Raw genomic sequence first — 16,703 nt, forward strand, 5'->3', positions numbered from 1 at the left:
TAACTGGTAACTGTTCTTTATATATTCTGAATACAAGTCTGATTTTATTGATCTTCTTAACTAACTTCTGTCATCCCCACCCCTCATTTCAGTAATTTCCATTCTGATCTTTATTATTTCCTTTCTTTTGCTTACAGTGGAGGTGATTATGATTTTCCTGGTGGCTCAGATGGTAAAGCATCTGCCTACAATGCAGGAGGCCCGGGTTTGGAAGATCCTCTGGAGAAGGAAATGGCAACCCACTCCAGTACTCTTGCTTGGAACATCTCGTGGATGGAGGAGCCTGGCAGGTTACAGTCCATGGGGACACAAAGAGTCAGACACGACTGAGCGACTTCACTTCACTTCTTCTGCTTACTTTGGGTTTCATTCCTTTCCCTCAGTTTCAGCTGTCAGAAGTTGAAGTTAATCATTGGAAACCTTTCTTCATTTCTGCTGACGTGTTTGGTGATGTTTCCCTCTAAACACAACTTCACTGAATTCCACAATTTTTATCTTTTTGCCATTTGCATTCAGTTCACAGAGCTCTCTAACTTCCTCGCTGAGCCTTCGTGGCCTCATGGGCTGTTTAGAGTGTATTGTTCAGTCTCCAAATATTTGGGCAGATATTCCAGACCTCCTTCTGTTATGTGTTTCTTGTTTCATCCCATTGTGGACAGAGAACTCACTCCAGTCGCTGTGGACTGGACTCCTATGTCTATTGAGGCTGCTTCTGTGGCCAAGAATAAGGTCGGAAAACAGTCTGAGCGAGAACCATCCTGAGTGCCTGCAATCAGTCGACTGTATCGGTTGGCAGCTTGCTCCAGTCTGTAGGTCCTTCTGATGTTACCACCAGAATTTGTGGGTTGCCTGTTTCTCCTTTAAGCTCCACCTGTTTTTGCTCACATGTCTTGAAACTTATTATAAATAGAAATGGTCAGGACTCATTATAAGTAGGACTGTTATGCCCTCTTGATTAACTGGTTCCTTCTCACTGGGAAAGAACCATCTTCCCCTTGGTCATAATCTTTGCTCTGAAATCTACTGTCTGACATTAATGTGGCCCCTCCACGCTTCTCATTCTTCCTTTTTAATTTTCCCTTATTTCTGTCTTTATATTTCAGGTGCGTTTCTTATAGGTGTGATAAAGTCGGGTCTTGATTTTCTACCAAATCCAAGATCTGCACCTTTTATGAGAATGTCCCCAAGAGCAAGAGCAGAAAAAGCTACCAATCACTGGGCCTCCATCAAAGTAAGATGTGCACGACCTCTGCTCTGGTTGTGGGGAAATTATCCTCAGACTAAACCTTTCTCTGGTCCCACCAAAGTTCAGACAAGACAGGAGAGTCAAGCTGTATCTAAATAACTTGACCACAGACTGAACGAAACAAGTGTATTTAGGAAAACAGAACCGTGAAGCAGCAACAGGGTGAATGGACTCAGTGTGTGGCGTCTGTGAAAAGCCCCCAGGCCAGCGAAGACCTGGAAGGCAGCAACCGGCGGGAGGCAGCCACTCCACAGCCTGGCAGGACAGCCACAGATATCGGGGTGGGGAGGGTGCGCAGAGCGTCGGAGAGGTAGATGGGGTGGTGAGTAACAGAAAGTACACCTAAAGTGAGTAAGTCACAAACAGTGGCAAGCACTGGCTATTCAAAACTGTGGCTGAGTGAACAAAAAATGTTAAATCCCACTATGACTCCAAAATGTAATTAAGAGTGAGATCAACTTTAGCCATGGAACCACCCATGCCGGGAAGTGTGCCCGGCCTGGGTGCAGACTTGCCGGATCTGCATAGAGGGCACTTTGGAGCCTTGACAGACCATCCCCGCACACCCTTCGTGCAGCGTTCGTGACAGCAGGGATTCCATGGTCTCCTGGAGGCCAGCCCTGCAGCCGCTGCACTGCCGTCTCAGCAACTCCGCGCGGTTTCCGTCCGCATGGCACCTCTCACGGCCCCACGTTTAGTCTGCTTACTGGATTCTGTTTATCTGTTTCTGACACTAGAACATCCACTTCATCAAATAGAGACCGTCTGTCTGTGTCCAGCTCATGGGAAGCTCTCAGTGAATACATGACATTGGATGACGGGATGAAAGTGCGGGGCGCCCTGCAAGACTGTTTATGAGAGCGGAGAGTCCGGGTGTGAGATGGTACCAGCTAAGTCAGTGGTGGTGATTCATACACGCCCCCTACACATGAACGAGTTCTGTGCCAAGGGCACGTTCATAGGTCTACAAAGATGGCCTTGGTACCCAACTAACACAACTGGTGTATAGAACCATATGGTTGTTGTTGTTTAGTCGCTAAGTCATGTCCCACACTCTGCGACCCCATGGACCATAGCCCCCCAGGCTCCTCTGTCCATGGGATTCTCCAGGCAAGAACACTGGAGTGGGTTGCTATTGCCTTCTGCAATAGTACCATATAGTAATAGGTTTATAACACTATTCACACAAATACATAAAAACAAACATATACAGTACAGAGAACATTGTCAATCTTACAGTGCAGTACCTTGGAAAGGATGGTAGTACAGGACAGCAGCTGACACACGGGGGCTGGTGTCACAAGAACAGGCGAGAAGAGCTGCTGATGGAGGAGGGGAGGGGTGGGGACGGTCCCGCTGAAGGGCCGTCAGCAACGGGACGCGGCGGGCAGGCTGCAGCCTCGCGCACACCGGAGGCTGACGGCGTGCACGTTTGCGTCTCTGAAAGCTCACAACCTGAAGGTTCGAATGTCGTGGACTTACTGTCCCAGCCATCCCAGCGTCAGAGGTCCGCACACCCGGGGCTCGTGCCGGACCCCATGACGCTGCTTGTCCTCCACAGCTGCGTCTCGCGGTCCTGTGATTCTCAGACTGAAGGCCTGTGGGGACCCTACGCTGAGCAGTCTGTCAGCGCCGTGTTGTCAGCAGCATTTACCCCCTTCCCGTCTCCTGCCACATCTGGTGATTCTCACAACGTCTCAGACCCTCCACCAGCAAAACAACTGTAAGTCCCTGAAGGTGGCGATGATGGCTAGCATTTTCTACAGTACAGTTTTTTAACCCAGATATAAACACAGTCTTTTTTAGACAAAACACTGCTGCACACTTAATAGATATATCGTAGTGTGAACATACCTTCCGTATGCACTGGGAGCCCAGAAAATGCACACGACTCACTTATTGCAACATTGCCTTTACTGTGGTGGTCTGGAACTGACCCCACACTGACTGAGGTCTGCCTGCACTGGTCTTCCCAGCACACAGCACTCACCCCAGCTGCCCTGTGTCCCATCCCATCCAGGGGGTCTAATCCCAGGTGTCTTAAAGCCAGTCATCCTGACAACTGATGGTACCAAGTCGTGGTTGAACAGGCTGGACTGAACACCCATACTTGTCTACACCACTTGCACAACCGACTAAAATGGGAGCAAAATGCAAAGCTGTAATTCCACGAGGACACAGAATGGGAACACAGAGAGCAAGGCAACTGAGATATCAAACTGGGGGCAACGGAACAGAAGCGCAGGTGGAGAGCGGTGAGGGGTCAGCGAGGAGGCAGAGGAGCCCTGCCCAGGGCACCCACAGTGGGAGTGGGGTCAAAGATGACCCAAAGCAAGGTCCCGAGAGCGAGAAATTTCACAATGCCAGGTCAAAAGGAAACTGTCAGAGCCTCCAGAGAGAAAAACATATGGGTCATGGAAAAGCAACTGGGAGTGAGGGCAGTGTGAGATCAATAGCAGCTTAGAATCCGCAACAGACATAAAGCTTCAGAACCCAAGGAGGAAGTTCTGTAAAATCCACAACTTTATACCCAGCCCACTGGCAGTGGTGCACGAAGGCAGAATAGAGACCAGCTGCCGGGAGGGTCCCCAGGGCCCAGCAGGAGGGGGTGGGGGAGGCCTGGGCACGGCACACAGTGCCGGCGGGGCGGAAGGTGCTGGTGTCCTGGGGCAGTGGCCCCAGAGGAAGGCACACGGCGGCCAGTTGTCTGGGGCCTTTAACACATGAGCGGTGGCTCAGGGTAAAGAGCCGCCTGCCAGTGCAGAAGACGCAGAAGGCATGGGCTCAGTCTCTGAGTAGGGAAGATCCCCTGGAGCTGGAAATGGCAGCCCACTCCAGTATTCCTGCCTGGACAATTCCATGGACAGGGGAGCCTGGTGGGCCAGTCCATGGGGTCGCAGAGAGTCGGACGCGAGTGAGCGCGAGCACAAACCCTGGGGACAGGGCCTGCTGCTGGGACGTGGGAAGAGCTCAAGACAGAACTCAGAGCACCAGACAAACAGGGAATGCAGCACGGTAGCTCAGCAGGCCACGGGTTCTGGAGGAAAGGGCGTCACTGGGCACCCCGCGGGACGCAGTGCGCCAAGGGGACATGTCGGGAAGGGCAGGAGGTCTGTCCCAACTGAGGGTCCCCGTCCAGCCCTGGAAGCCAAGAGACATCTGAGAGCTAACACGCCTGCAGGTGCAGCTCCAGGGGGCCCCTTGGGTCCGAATTCAAGTTACACCTGCAGCCCCGCTTCTGCCCACAGGACGGAGGGCAACAATTAACAACCTGTTCCTGAAACTGGAGTCAAGTCTGTACATCACCCACAGGACGAGTTTCACCTCAATCTGTCTGCATGGCAGATGGAGACGCCCCTAAAGCCTGCAGTGCTGAAAGGGCTGATGTGAGAAATGACCTTGCCCGGTGTTTTCTGTCCAAAGCTGTTTTAAACCACAGTTGCCAGGAAAGGCTCACTCTTCTCCCCCAGCTTTGGAACAGCCAGCCGATCCCCAAACTAGTTCTAATAAACTGACAGCAGAGTCTTTAAAAGTCTTTAAAAGACTGTGCAGAGTCTTTTAAAATTAGAGCTGGATCTGAAGGAATTTGTTTCTCCTTGAAAAAATACTTTCAAATACTATAATTTCAAGGAAGTAATGAGTGATCTAATGGATGAGTTTGAAAGTGATGTGGTGTCTCAATTTTCCATACCACTTCTTTATGCTTTTCTGTATTATTTCAGTTCCCTGAACATTACAATGAACATTTATAATTTTCAAGCTAGGAAAGAAGTCCATTTTCATGTTAAAAAATAAATATGGACTAGTACCTATTATCAAATTGAAGGCAAAGATAAAATATTTTTATAATTAAGAAAACATCGACTGTAATACCAATCCTCCAGATCAAAACCACAGACCCGAAGAAGGTGGCTAAGGGTGGAGGCCTGACAGAAGGGCTCACAGAACTTGCTTGGCAAGACCTGGAGACACACGGCTTTGATCCTGACAGCAACAACTAGGGCCCGAATGATGTTTCCAAATGGCACATAGGTTCTAAAACACTGCAGAAGGTTTTTAAAAAGCAAATTTAGTCCATACATTAAGAATAAATAAATGACATAGCAAGAAAGCATGTAAATAGGCTAAAGTGAGGACACCACAGGTTAGATCAGAGGTTAACCGTGATGAGACACATTAAACAGTGAACATTCTTGCAAAACAAGACATGCAGTGAAGCCGCTCACAGAAGCCCACCCTGCTGCCCAGTGGAGGTGCTTGGCCTGTGGGCCCGGGCGGGCAACTGCAGCCCTGCATGCAGGCCCGTGCTGGGCTCTCCTCAACACCCCAGGCCGAGGAAGCAGCCACACCCACCTCAGGCCGCCCCGGGGCCAGTATCCCACACGCCCACTGGCCCCGCCGGGATGACCCGGAGGTGGGGGAGGCGGCGTCCCACCCTGTCCTTGTCCGAGTCCTCGCTGCAGGCAGAGACCACCCGCCTGAGGTTGTGGCCCAGCCGGGGCGCCCACGCCCTCGGGAGGGGAGACTCAAAGCTCAGGCCTGTCACCCTGCTGAGAGCCGTGCTCTGCCCCGGGCCTGGGGCCTCCCCTGAAGCTGGCCGAGGGCCTGGCCAGGGGCTGGCTCCATGGAGGGTCACTTGGGAGGTCCCTGTGCCCAGTCTTAACCAGAGTCGGGCCTGGCCTGCCCGGCCTTCATCTTCTGCAGAGCTCAGTGCTCCCCTGCTTCCCTGGCCTTGCTTCCCTCGCCGGCTGGCCGGGGGCACCGGGCAGGCACTCCATGCCCGTCGGGGAAGGGCCGTGGGCCACCGCTGTCTCTGCCTGTGGCGCCGGGCGCCAGGTAGAGCGTCTGGCCATGGTTTCAGGAGAGGACGCCCAGAGACAGGCAAGATGAGGCTGTCTGTGAGCGAGTCCAGCAGAGCCCGGCCCGGGACAGATGGTGCGGCCCCAGGCCTCTGCCCGGCTGGCCCCCAGCCCCCTGCACTCCCCAGGTCAGCAGCGGAGGCAGTGGCCCAGGGCCCAGGGGAGGGGCCTGCCTGCCCCAGCCCGCACCTCCCGTCCTGAGGCGGAGCAGAGGCTCCCTCCAACCCTCTGCACAGCAGGCGCCGTCCCCTAGACGCAGCTGGAGGGTCATGAGCAGCTGCTGCTGGGGGTGGGGTCACCCACCGTGTTCATTCTGGGGCGGAGCAGGGGGCACCCCACTGCAGAGGCTGCCTTCTGAAGGGTGCGACGGGCAGCGGGGTCCTGCGGCCCAGGGACCCTCAAGGACCCGAGGCCAGAGCCCTTTGCCCATGTCGGGGTCCCCGTTCTCTCTGCATCTCCCTCCTGCCACCCCATGTTGGGGGTTCCCGTTCTCCCTGCTGCAGCCCCGGCACCCCTCTCCCCAGAGGCCCCTCAACCGTGGCCTTCCTGCCCATCCTGGGCGGCGGGGGCCAGAGGACAGGCAGAGGCCTCAGGCTGCAGTGGCCAGGGTGCCTGCTCAGCTCCCAGCTCGGGAAGCAAAGCTCAGCATGCAGGCCTGGTGTCTCCCCTTGGACGCAGCCACAGCGTCCTCGGGGCTTGAGAGGGGCAGCCATCACACCAGCAAACACTCCCAGCTTGTGCCACCAGCCGCCCAGCCCCAGGAGTCCTCACCTCCCGAGCGCAGTCTATAACGGCACCCAGATTCCAACACCCAGCCCAGTACGCTCAGCCTTCCACTGGCGCCAGTGAAGACGTCCGCCTCGCCCAGACGCCACAGCTCATGGGCTAGTCCACGGGACCAAAGGAACCTACAGGGCGAGGTGGGGGCTCTCCCAGCCCCCCAAGCTGGAGGTCCCACCTGACCGCTGCAGGGCTGAGAGGAGCCATCACGCCCGGGCCCCCAACCCGCCCCACCCCCGCCACTGTCAGAACAGGAGAAAAGTGAGCCGATGCTGGAAAACGGGCTTGTGCAGAGTGTGAGCACCGCTGGGCTGGGAGGAGGGGCTGGAGAGACCCCACCTGCCCCCAGACGGGATGGGGACTCGCAGCAGCCAGCAGCAGGCATCTCAGAGGAACGGCTCCCCCCACATGGGGCCGCAGGAGGGAGATGCAGAGAGCCAGGAGGCCAGGAGCCTCCTCCCAGACCTCTGCTGACCCTGGCTTGGGTTCAGGAAGCCAAGGACTCTGGGACTTGCCCGCAGTGGGCTTTACCAAGACTTGACGCTGATTTGGGGTTTTGCCAAGCCCTGCTCTGTGAAAGGTGAAAACGCGCAGAGAGGCAGACCCAGCCCCACAGACTGGCTGGCAGCATGGTTCACATGGAGCTGTTCACACAAGTGCCTTAATCCCAACTGGAACCACTCACTGACCAACAGGACAAAAAATAAACGACCTGACAGCTGAAGTGCATTGTATGCAGTTTATTCCCCGGTTGGGGCTAAAGCATCTCTGACTGAGTGTCGGCTTCACCAACAGGAGGGCCTCTCCTGAGGGAAGGGCTGTCCAGGGCTTCGGGAGGAAAGACAGCTTCTCTGAAGCATCCTTTTAGCCTCTAAGAGACGAGAGGTAAGAGGTGTTTCTGCTGAACCCCGCGAGGCGAGCAGAGTGCTTCTTCCGTCCAACATGGCATCTGGGAGCACACTCTGAATGAAAACTGGTATTTTATCATCTAGTGTTTGCTGGCTGCCTGCAGAGGAGGAGCCCAGCTCTCAAGGGAAGGAGACACCTCCGCACTCTAGGAGCTTGTGGTCTGGGGGCCCTGTTCCTAGAAATCAAGGGTTCCCAGGCTGGTGGGGGGCTGGTGTGAGCTGCCTTGTTTGGAGGGTGATGGGCTTCCCCGGCCCTCACCTTCCCAGACCTTCTTGCCTGTGACACATAGTGGAAACCTCCACGAGATTTCACAGACATCCTTGCCAAGCAAAGAGGTGCTGCCTCCTTCTTCCTCCCCTCACTGTGCCTGGGACGCTGGAACAGCAGCAGCCACTTTGCGACCGCGGCAGAAGCAAGCTGACTGCTCTACTAGGAGGACAGAGCACAATGAAAACCAGAGCCAGGTCCCTGATGGCTCAGCTGAGCAGCTGAGCCACTTCCTGACACCTCATCAGGTGAGGAAAACAAACTTCAATCCAAGCCACGCTGACTGGTTCTCTGCAATTTGAGTCAAAAGTATTCTCTCCAATGCAGAATTCTAGAGTTCCCCCACCCCAGTCTGTTCCGACCCTGCAGTCCAGCTCAGCCTGTGATGCTCAACCTCCCAGAGACCAGAGGACCTGGCCTCCCTGGCCAGTGCCCCAGCAGAGCAGCCCCTAACCTGTGGGAAGCGCCTGATAGAGTGAACCCCCATGGGAGCAGCCCTGCCCTCAGGCCCTGGGTCTGGACAGGACGGGGATGACTGGCCTCACCCTTGGTGTGGAACCGGGAGCAGGGCGGCGTGGGGTCCCCAGGTCCAGGCTCTGCCCAGGGGTTCCCTCCCCAGGGTGCCTCCCTCTGTGGAGATCTCGGTGACACGGTGCCCCTACCGCCCGCACACACGCAGACGTGCAGGCCTGAGGACAGCGGCTCCCCATTCCCTCATCCCTTCCACACGCGGGGCACAGGCCCCCTGCTCTCCTGCCCCTCAAAAGAGGATGAAATCTCAGCCCAGACTCCCTGCCTGTAGGACGGGCCCAGGGCCAACTCACCACAGGACACCGTCCACACCGGCCAAGCCCCAGGACGTGCCAGGGCAGGTCTGATCTCGGGGAGGAAGACCCCTCAGGCTTGGGCTGTGGGCTGCCTTCCAAGCCTGTGCCGGCCCCCAAGACCCTGGGCCTTTGCACGTGTGGCATCCCAGACTGTCCCCTCCTCCTTGGAGCCCCCTTTGCACATCCCCTCCTCCGTGAAACCCTCCCCTGCCCCTCACTGCTCTGAGGACCTAACACGTTCCAGACACAGAACACGCCATACTGAGGACAGGACAGGACAGCCCCTGCGGACCAGGCCACCCAGGGCAAAATAGCCGTGCACTCCTGATTTAGCCCAAAGAGCACCTGCAGCAGGCACACTAACCCGATGATGCCCACCTCCCCTCCGACATGGAGCTCCGGGGCGTTCACCACTGCCTGGCCCTGGGGGAAATCAGCTTCTTCAAGTCACATCCTTGAGGACCCTGAGTCCCCGACCCAGGCAGACGCAGCCGGGCTCCCAGCCGCCACACAACCCTGCATCAGCGTTCTCTTCTCTCAGGGAAGGAGCGTTCGTTCACTTAAATCTGGAGGCGTCTTGAGGGATCTCAGGAGGGCCCAATGCCCGTCAAGGCCTCCCGGACGTTCTCCTAGTGAGAACAAGTTTGCCAACAGCTCGCACCTTCCTCGATTACTGGACCCAAGAGGATGGGCCCCAGCTGGTCCCATGTGCCTCCCACAACCCCGGGCCCCTGGCCTCCGGGTGATACCAGCAGAATCGAGTGCCGGGGCCCACGTTTTCTGGGTCTTAAGGGCCCCCAGTGCTCCGTCAGCCCAGGGAGCATCCAGGCCCTAAGAGCAGAGGCTCCCGGCCCACCGGGTCCCACGCACGCTGCAGGGAGATGGGGTGGGGCCTGAGCCGGGGCCTCCAAGGTCCACTCCAGGGCCTGGTAGTGACTGGGTAGACCCTACCACCTCAGGGAGGGCCCGGAGCCCCCGTCCATTCCTCCATAGCCCGCGGCTGCCCTCCTGCCACAAGGAACACCTGGAACCTGGCAGCTGCGAGGAGCTGCAGTTCAGGGCCACGGGCCCTGCTGGGACCCGGCAGGGTGGGAGGGCCTGCGGGTGGCCTCCGTGCTCCCCCTGCAGCCAGCGGGCATCCCCTCGCCGCCCGCCTGCCCAGGGCAGCCCCATCCCCACTCGACACGACAGCTCCTCATGGACACCCCCGTGCCCGCTCCCCTGCAGCAGGGGCTCCCAGGCCCGCGCCCAGCTCCCAGATGACCTGTGGTTCCCAGACAGGTGGGCTCTGAGTCCACCAGACAGGCCGGTGGAGGAGCACCCTCAGCAAGGCCGCAGGGCCACGGCTCAGAGCCGGAGGCCACGCCGGGCACAGGGCGGGCATCCACGGAGTCACGGGAGGGCCTGGGCTCGCCTGGGGTTTCAGGGCCCACCAAGCGTGAACTGGCCCTTCCTGAGCGGGCCCTGCCCTACCTCCCGGGGGTGCCCAGGATGTGCAGGCGGGCAGGATGGACAGGGCAGAGGCTGCCAGTGGGGTCGAGACCGGACAACTGAGGGGGTAAGAGGCACGCGCACCCCAGACACGACGGTTCTCCCCCAAACACAGCCCTCAAGGGGGCTGGAGGGTGGGGCATGCATCAGGGCCAGACGGGTGGGGCCGGACAGGTGGGGGCAGAAGTGTGGAAGGCGTGCACCTGTCTGTGGCCCAGCAGGTCCCAGGCTGGTTCCTCCCAGGAGCCCCAGAGTGGACAAGCCTGGGCAGATGCAGCCGTGTATCCGGGCCGCTGTGGTGCCCCATCTGTCTGCCCGTCTGTCCCACGCTGGACTCCTGAGTCCTGCCGCTGCTGGCCCTGCCAGGCAGTTACCCGGAAACCTCTGCCCAACAAAAAAGACCTTGACTGAGACACAGCCAAGCAGACGGTCTGGCTTAATTAGGCCGCACGGAGTCTTGTCCCCAGCGCTGAGAGCAAGGCCTGCCTAGGGCTCCCTCCAGGCTGTGAGTCCTTCTCTGAGGGTGTGTCTGTGTGCACACGGCGCACACACATCTCTGCTTCAGGCCCCGACTCAACTTCTCAACCTGTTTCTAATCATCCCTGTGTCTGTGCGCCTCTCTACCTCTCTGTCTGCCTGTCCATCCATGCCTGTCTGTCTGTCTGTTTCTCCCTGTCTGTCTGTCTCTATCAGTGTCTGTGTCTGTCTCTGTGCGTCTGTCTGTCTACATCTGTCTGTCTCTCTCAGTCTCTCCCTGTCTGTCTCTCTGTCTGTTTCCCCCTGTCTGTCTGTCTGTTTCCCCCTGTCTGTCTCTGTCTGCCTGGCCTGCACTTGCACTTCCTGCCCTGGTTCCTCGGGTCTCCCAGGCTCCATCTCAGCCACCCCGTCTTCCGCTCTGAGCTGCTGACCCCCACGCTCCATCCCTGCCCGCCCTCCAGCACCTGCCCACAGGCCTCTCTCCCACGTCAGTCTGCCCCCAGCCCTGCTTCCCCATGGCTCGGCCTCAGGCTGGGGCACTTCCACTGTCCCTTTCCCATCTGTCTCTGACCATGCCTGCTCGGGGCCAGCCTGCCTCAGCATCTGAGGCTCTAGTCTGTGTCTCTGGAATCAGCTCCCAGTCTCTGTCTGTCTGCCTCTCACCCACACTCACCCTAAGAGAACAGAATGCTGCCTGCCGGGGGAGAGAGGAGACAAGGTCTCGCCCGGAGCAGCCCTGGGGTGTGAATGGGCTCGGGGCGGGCGTAACGCCAGGCTGGGGCACCCCCAGCACCCCAGCCCCTCATCGGGGTTGAGCCCGCGCTGTCACCACAGCAGGAGGAACTTTGGGCAGCCACGGAACAAAGGCAATCCAGGCTGGCAATTACCCAGCTAATTTCAGCCATGTAGACAGCCAATCAAATATTTCGGTTTCTTTCCAAGCCCACCTCAGGGCCTGAATTAGCTGCCTAATTAATTATCTGTAGCAGCCAGGGGCTGGCTGGGGGGAGCCGGGAGCCGCCTGTGCATGGATCACACCCGTGACGTAATCGTTATAATTAGACTCAACCTGCAGCCCATCCTTGACCGCAGAGCCTGGAAATGTGGCCCCGGGCCCCCTGACAGCTTTCCTCTTGAGTTGGGAGGAGATGTGGCCCACTGTGGGGCCCCTGTCCTAGGCACGGGTCCCTAGGGCCTCCATCCTGCCCCTAGCTCCTAGCACCAAGCCACGTGGCACCCCACTTCTGGTGAAAAGTGGCCTGTCACCCATGCTGAGAGGTGGGCTTGCCCTGCAGCACGTGACCCACACCTGGCTGCGAAAGGCATCCGGTCAGGGTGGGGCTGAAGGAGGCCGCGTGTGGAAGACAGCTCAGACGGCAGAGTCAGGCAGCGCCTGTCACCAGGGCTCCCACGGCTGGCACTCACCCGGGGAGCCCGGCGCATAGAGCCGGCCCCAGGGGCCAGGCTGACCAGACCGCTTGGTCAGTACGCATCCATCTCAGTGTGGCCTGAAGTCCAGTGCCCTGCCCACCTGCTGGGCCAGGGCCTCAGCTCACTGTCCTGTGCCACCTTCCTCTCCTGGCTGTGGCGACAGCCTTGAGCCAAGCCACAGGATTCCTTTCAGAAACAGTCGGTGGGGTTGGAAGCGGAGCGGTTTCCGTCCCCCAATACACACATGGGAATGCATTGTCTGTGGGTGCACACGAGCTATTCGGGGCCTTTTCCCTTATCCTTGTGCCCAGGCCAACCCTGACCCCCATGCCCAGCTGGCCCTGACCCCCGTGCCCAGCCGGCCCTGACCCCCGTGCCCAGCTGGCCCTGATCCCCGTGCCCAGGCCGGCCCTGACCCCCGTGCCCAGCTGATCCTGACCCCCGTGCCCAGCCGACCCTGACCCCCGTGCCCAGCTGGCCCTGACCCCCGTGCCCAGCCGGCCCTGACCCCCGTGCCCAGCTGGCCCTGACCCCTGTGCCCAGGCCGGCCCTGACCCCTGTGCCCAGCTGGCCCTGACCCCTGTGTGTGCTCCTGGCCCTTCCCTGGTAACACCTTGAAGCCCTTGCTGGACGCCCCAGGTCCAGCTCTGTCCCTTACCCCATCTCTGGCTGCCGTGGCCAGCTTGCGGCCTCCTGCACCCCTGCTCGCCAGAGGCAAAGTCCCCATGGGGTCCCCAGATTTGACCAGTGAGACTTCCCCGGTGCCCCTTGGATGGGCTCCACCTGACCACAGCATGTGGCGTGCACCCTTCCCCACCCTGAAGCCGACCACGGTAACTCGGGGGTGCTGCCTTTGGTCCGGAGGAGCCTGCAGCTGGGCTTGCGGGCTGTGTGGTGGTCTGAGGGCAACCCTTTGTGACGACAGCTGCGGGGTGCAGGGGACCCCTCGCCCTACCTCCCAGGGCCTGTTTCATCACGAACTCCATGGCGATGGCTCTGCGTCCTCAGCGGCTCCTCGGAGGGCCGAAACTCACATGCGAGTGTGGCCAGTCCTCTGCCTGTGGGGGGATGTGGTCACGGGTCACCCGACAGGGCTGGGGAGGACGTGCTTCTCACTCCTGATCACCTTCCCTGAGATACGGGTCTGGGGTCTGAGACTGCATCATTCACGGTCCCGGCGCACCTGGAGGCCAGACCTCAGCATGGGACAGGCGCCTGGAAGGGTCTGCGAGGGTCCCTGCAAAGTGGTCTCATCGAGCTCCTGGGGTGTGTGAAGGTGGCTTTTGGCTGCTACTGCAGGGAAGGGGAGGGTGCAGCTGGAAGGAAGCGGCCTGTGTGAAGCGAGGGCAGCCCCAGGGGCGTTTGGAGGTGACTGGCTTAGTGACTACTTGCTGGAGCCCTGGGCCACAGGGGCAGGGATCTATCTAAAGACGGGAAAGGTTAGTGTGGGTGGCACCTGGGGGAGCGCCTTGGGTCCGATGGAACTTGGGAAACCAGGTCCCACCAGGGGAGAGGCCGGCAGTCATTGCCACCTGCCCAGAGACTCGGGGGCAGGGGTGTGGGGAATCCAGCCTTCAGGGAACAAATGAAATGGGGGGTGACCACTGCGCCCCTGCATGCATGGGTGGGCCTCTCCAGGTGCAGATCAGCTACAGGTCTAGTGGGGAGGGGCTTCTTGTGATATCAGTAACTGCAGTGCCCACCCCCCTTCCTGTGAAGTCTCTCCTGGCAGGGAAACCCAGGTCCCTGGAGAGACACTGTTTTATGGCTTTAAATTGTTTTCTTCCCAGATGAAGGAGACCTGTGTTTGTGCGGGCTGGGGAAGGAATGCCCCCGCCTGCCCACAAGGCACTGGCGCTCAGGGGCACCTTTGACGCAAAGCAGATCCTCTTCCAAACTTCTCCCCTGGCTCCCGGGGGAGGGGATCTCAAGGCCACAGCGCGGCCAGGGCGCTGCTGGAGCTCCCCCACAGCTCCCACCGCCACCCGCGAGGCTCGGGGCTCCCGAGGACGCCGCACCCCTCGGCTTTGCGGGCGGGCGAGTTGCCCGGCTCTGCCAAGCGGCCCTCAGGCGGGAGCGCGCCAGGAGAGAGAAAGAAAGAGACAGAGGACGAAGCTGGGGAAGGGGGGACGCTAGAGGCAGGAGACTCGGAGAAGCAGCAGGAAAGAGGGAGGGCGCGGGCCGGGACCGCGGGGCAGCTTCAGCACCGCTACAGAGGACAGCGCCCGGCGGGGCCATGGAGGGGGCATCCGGGGCCGGGCACTGGGCATCGGGGGCGAGAGCGCGCCCTGCCCGGGCCGGGAAGGGGGCATCGGGGGCCGGGGAGGGAGCCGGTTACCTTCCTGTGGCCGCGACCGGAGCGCGGGAGGGCGGGCGGGCGGGCGGTCAGCAGTAGAGCGCGCTCGGGCCAGCCGGGTCCATGTGGCGCCCCGGGAACTGCGGCGACAGCTGAAGGGCACGGCGAGGAGGGCGCGTCACATGGAGGCGCTCCCCGCCCCCCGCCCGCGTCTAGCGTGACGAGGAGGGCGGGGCCGCGGCGGCCGGGCGGGCGCCCGGGGTGGGGGTGGAAGGAGCGGAGCCGCGCCCCCCCAAACCCTGCCGCTGGGCCGGACCGGGGTGGGGGGCGTCCCAGGGAGCGAGCTCTCAGCTGGGCGCACCACCCCGGCCCTCCCCTTAGGGCAGAGCCGCAGACACTGCCCCCAGCCGCCTCCGTCTGATCCCGTCTGTCTGGACTCGGGCGGGGGCCGCCCCCAACCCAGCGCGAGCCAGGGACCCGGGCTCTCATACACTTGCGCCTATGCGGAGCGCCTGGCGCGCGGGCGGGTCGGTCCGCAGCCCAGTGGGAAAGGCCTTTTCTCGTTCGGGCTCGTGGCTCGCTGCGGGGGTTGTGGGAGGTTGGGGTCGCGGCCCCGCCCGGCTTCCCACCCTCCACGGGGGCGCGGGAAGCGGGTCTCAGCGCGGCGGTTGACCGCGGTCCCCACCGGGCCGAGTGCCCCTGAGCGCTGCTCCGATTTCGACCCTCGCCGCTGGGCCGGAGAAGGGGGCCCCCAGAACCCAGAGAACCCATCCAACCGTTGTCGGAGGGCAGCCCGCAGACCGACTCGGACCTATTTGTCTGAGTAACAAGGTCGCAAAGAAAGAGCCACGCCGTTTCACTTTAGCGGGACAGAGGCGGAGCGACCCCCGCGCCCTCGGCCGGCGGCCCCACGCCGAGCAGGGACGAGCGAAGGTCACTGCGGAACGTCCGCTCAGCTCCCGCCCGCGCGGCCGCGCCCCCACTCCGGGCCTCCGGGATCGCCTCTGCAGTGGAAGCCAGGCTACAACGGGGAGAGCGGGGTTGCTGCAAGGTTGGCGCCTGGCCTCCGCTGCAGGGCCTGTGGCCGCTCCAGGGTCAAGTGGCAGCCCGCAGCTCTGCCCTGCTCACCCCTGATGACTGCTCCATTAACTTTCACACACCGCCCCCCCCTCCCAGCTGAGTCATAAGGCCTCGCTGGGCCTGGGGTGATCCTGGAGACCCCCACCCCGCAAAGCCCTCCTCATGCTGCCCCCCAGGACAGACAGCCTGAACTCGGGAGGCCCTGCCTGTTTTCCTCCATCTGCTTGGTACCTGGGCTCCCACCGTCCACCCGTTGCTGACCACCTCCAGGCCTGAGTGTGGGCATCAGTGGCCGGACAGGGGCCCCCAGCAGGCAGGGGTGAGGATGCGGACAGGGTGGAGGCCAGCACCGCTTTCTGGGAGTGGGCAGGGGCACCCCCACTCTGCAGCTACTTTGCCCAGTGAGGACCCTGGTGGCCCTGGGTGAGGCCCACGCCCCAGGACGCACAAAGCTGCAGCCTCCTTGGATGCTGGGGCTGTAAGAACCGGCCCAGAACTGTTCACTCTTCCTGCTGGTATCTCCTGTCACCTGGATCTGGGCAAGGTGGGTGCAGTGAGCCTGCTCGGAAGGGTGAACCTGGGGACACACTGGACCTGCAGGGCACCCCTGTGCCTGCCCACCCTGGCCCACCCCCAGGAACGTGAGATGCCTACGTCTGTTTAACCTCTCGCCCCATGCTTCACGCCTTCAGCAGGTCTGGGACAGGTGTTCTTGGGAGGGGGTGGTCACCGGTTTCCAGGTGTCGAGGGTCTTCAGGCCCAGGCTTAGCCCTCAGGGTCTGTGCAGCCTGGCCCCTGGTGTCCTCAGGCCCTGGGTGTGGGCACAGGAGGGAGAAATGTGTGTCCAGCACGGAGACGCCCCTTCCCCTGCTGGAACCTCTGCCCTCCAGCCCTGCCAGCCCCTCCATCCCCTGCTTGGACCCGGGGACGACCCACAGCTAAGTCACAGCAGCACTGTGACTGCCGACCCCAGAGCTCATAAGCCACGGAGACACCCGGTTGACCTGGGGCATGGTGTGGGCCTGCTGAGCACCAGGAAA

At 60.4% G+C, this 16,703-nt stretch overlaps 1 protein-coding gene across 2 annotated transcripts in view; it reads right to left on the reverse strand.

Annotated features, from left to right (window-relative positions):
• Positions 1 to 14,658, reverse strand: part of CPLX1 (complexin 1) — a 40,660-nt gene extending 26,002 nt beyond the window's left edge. For both annotated transcript variants that reach the window (XM_061145127.1, XM_061145126.1), the window contains exons 1-2: positions 14,626 to 14,658; positions 13,243 to 13,345 (exon numbers count right to left, since the gene is read on the reverse strand). In XM_061145127.1, the coding sequence (XP_061001110.1) occupies positions 13,243 to 13,273 (31 nt within the window). In that variant the 5' untranslated portion in view covers positions 13,274 to 13,345; positions 14,626 to 14,658. The remainder of the gene's footprint in view (positions 1 to 13,242; positions 13,346 to 14,625) is intronic.
• Positions 14,659 to 16,703: the final 2,045 nt, after the last annotated feature.

The sequence above is a fragment of the Dama dama genome, chromosome 6, assembly GCF_033118175.1.
Source record: "Dama dama isolate Ldn47 chromosome 6, ASM3311817v1, whole genome shotgun sequence".
In the NCBI taxonomy this organism is placed as follows: domain Eukaryota; kingdom Metazoa; phylum Chordata; class Mammalia; order Artiodactyla; family Cervidae; genus Dama; species Dama dama.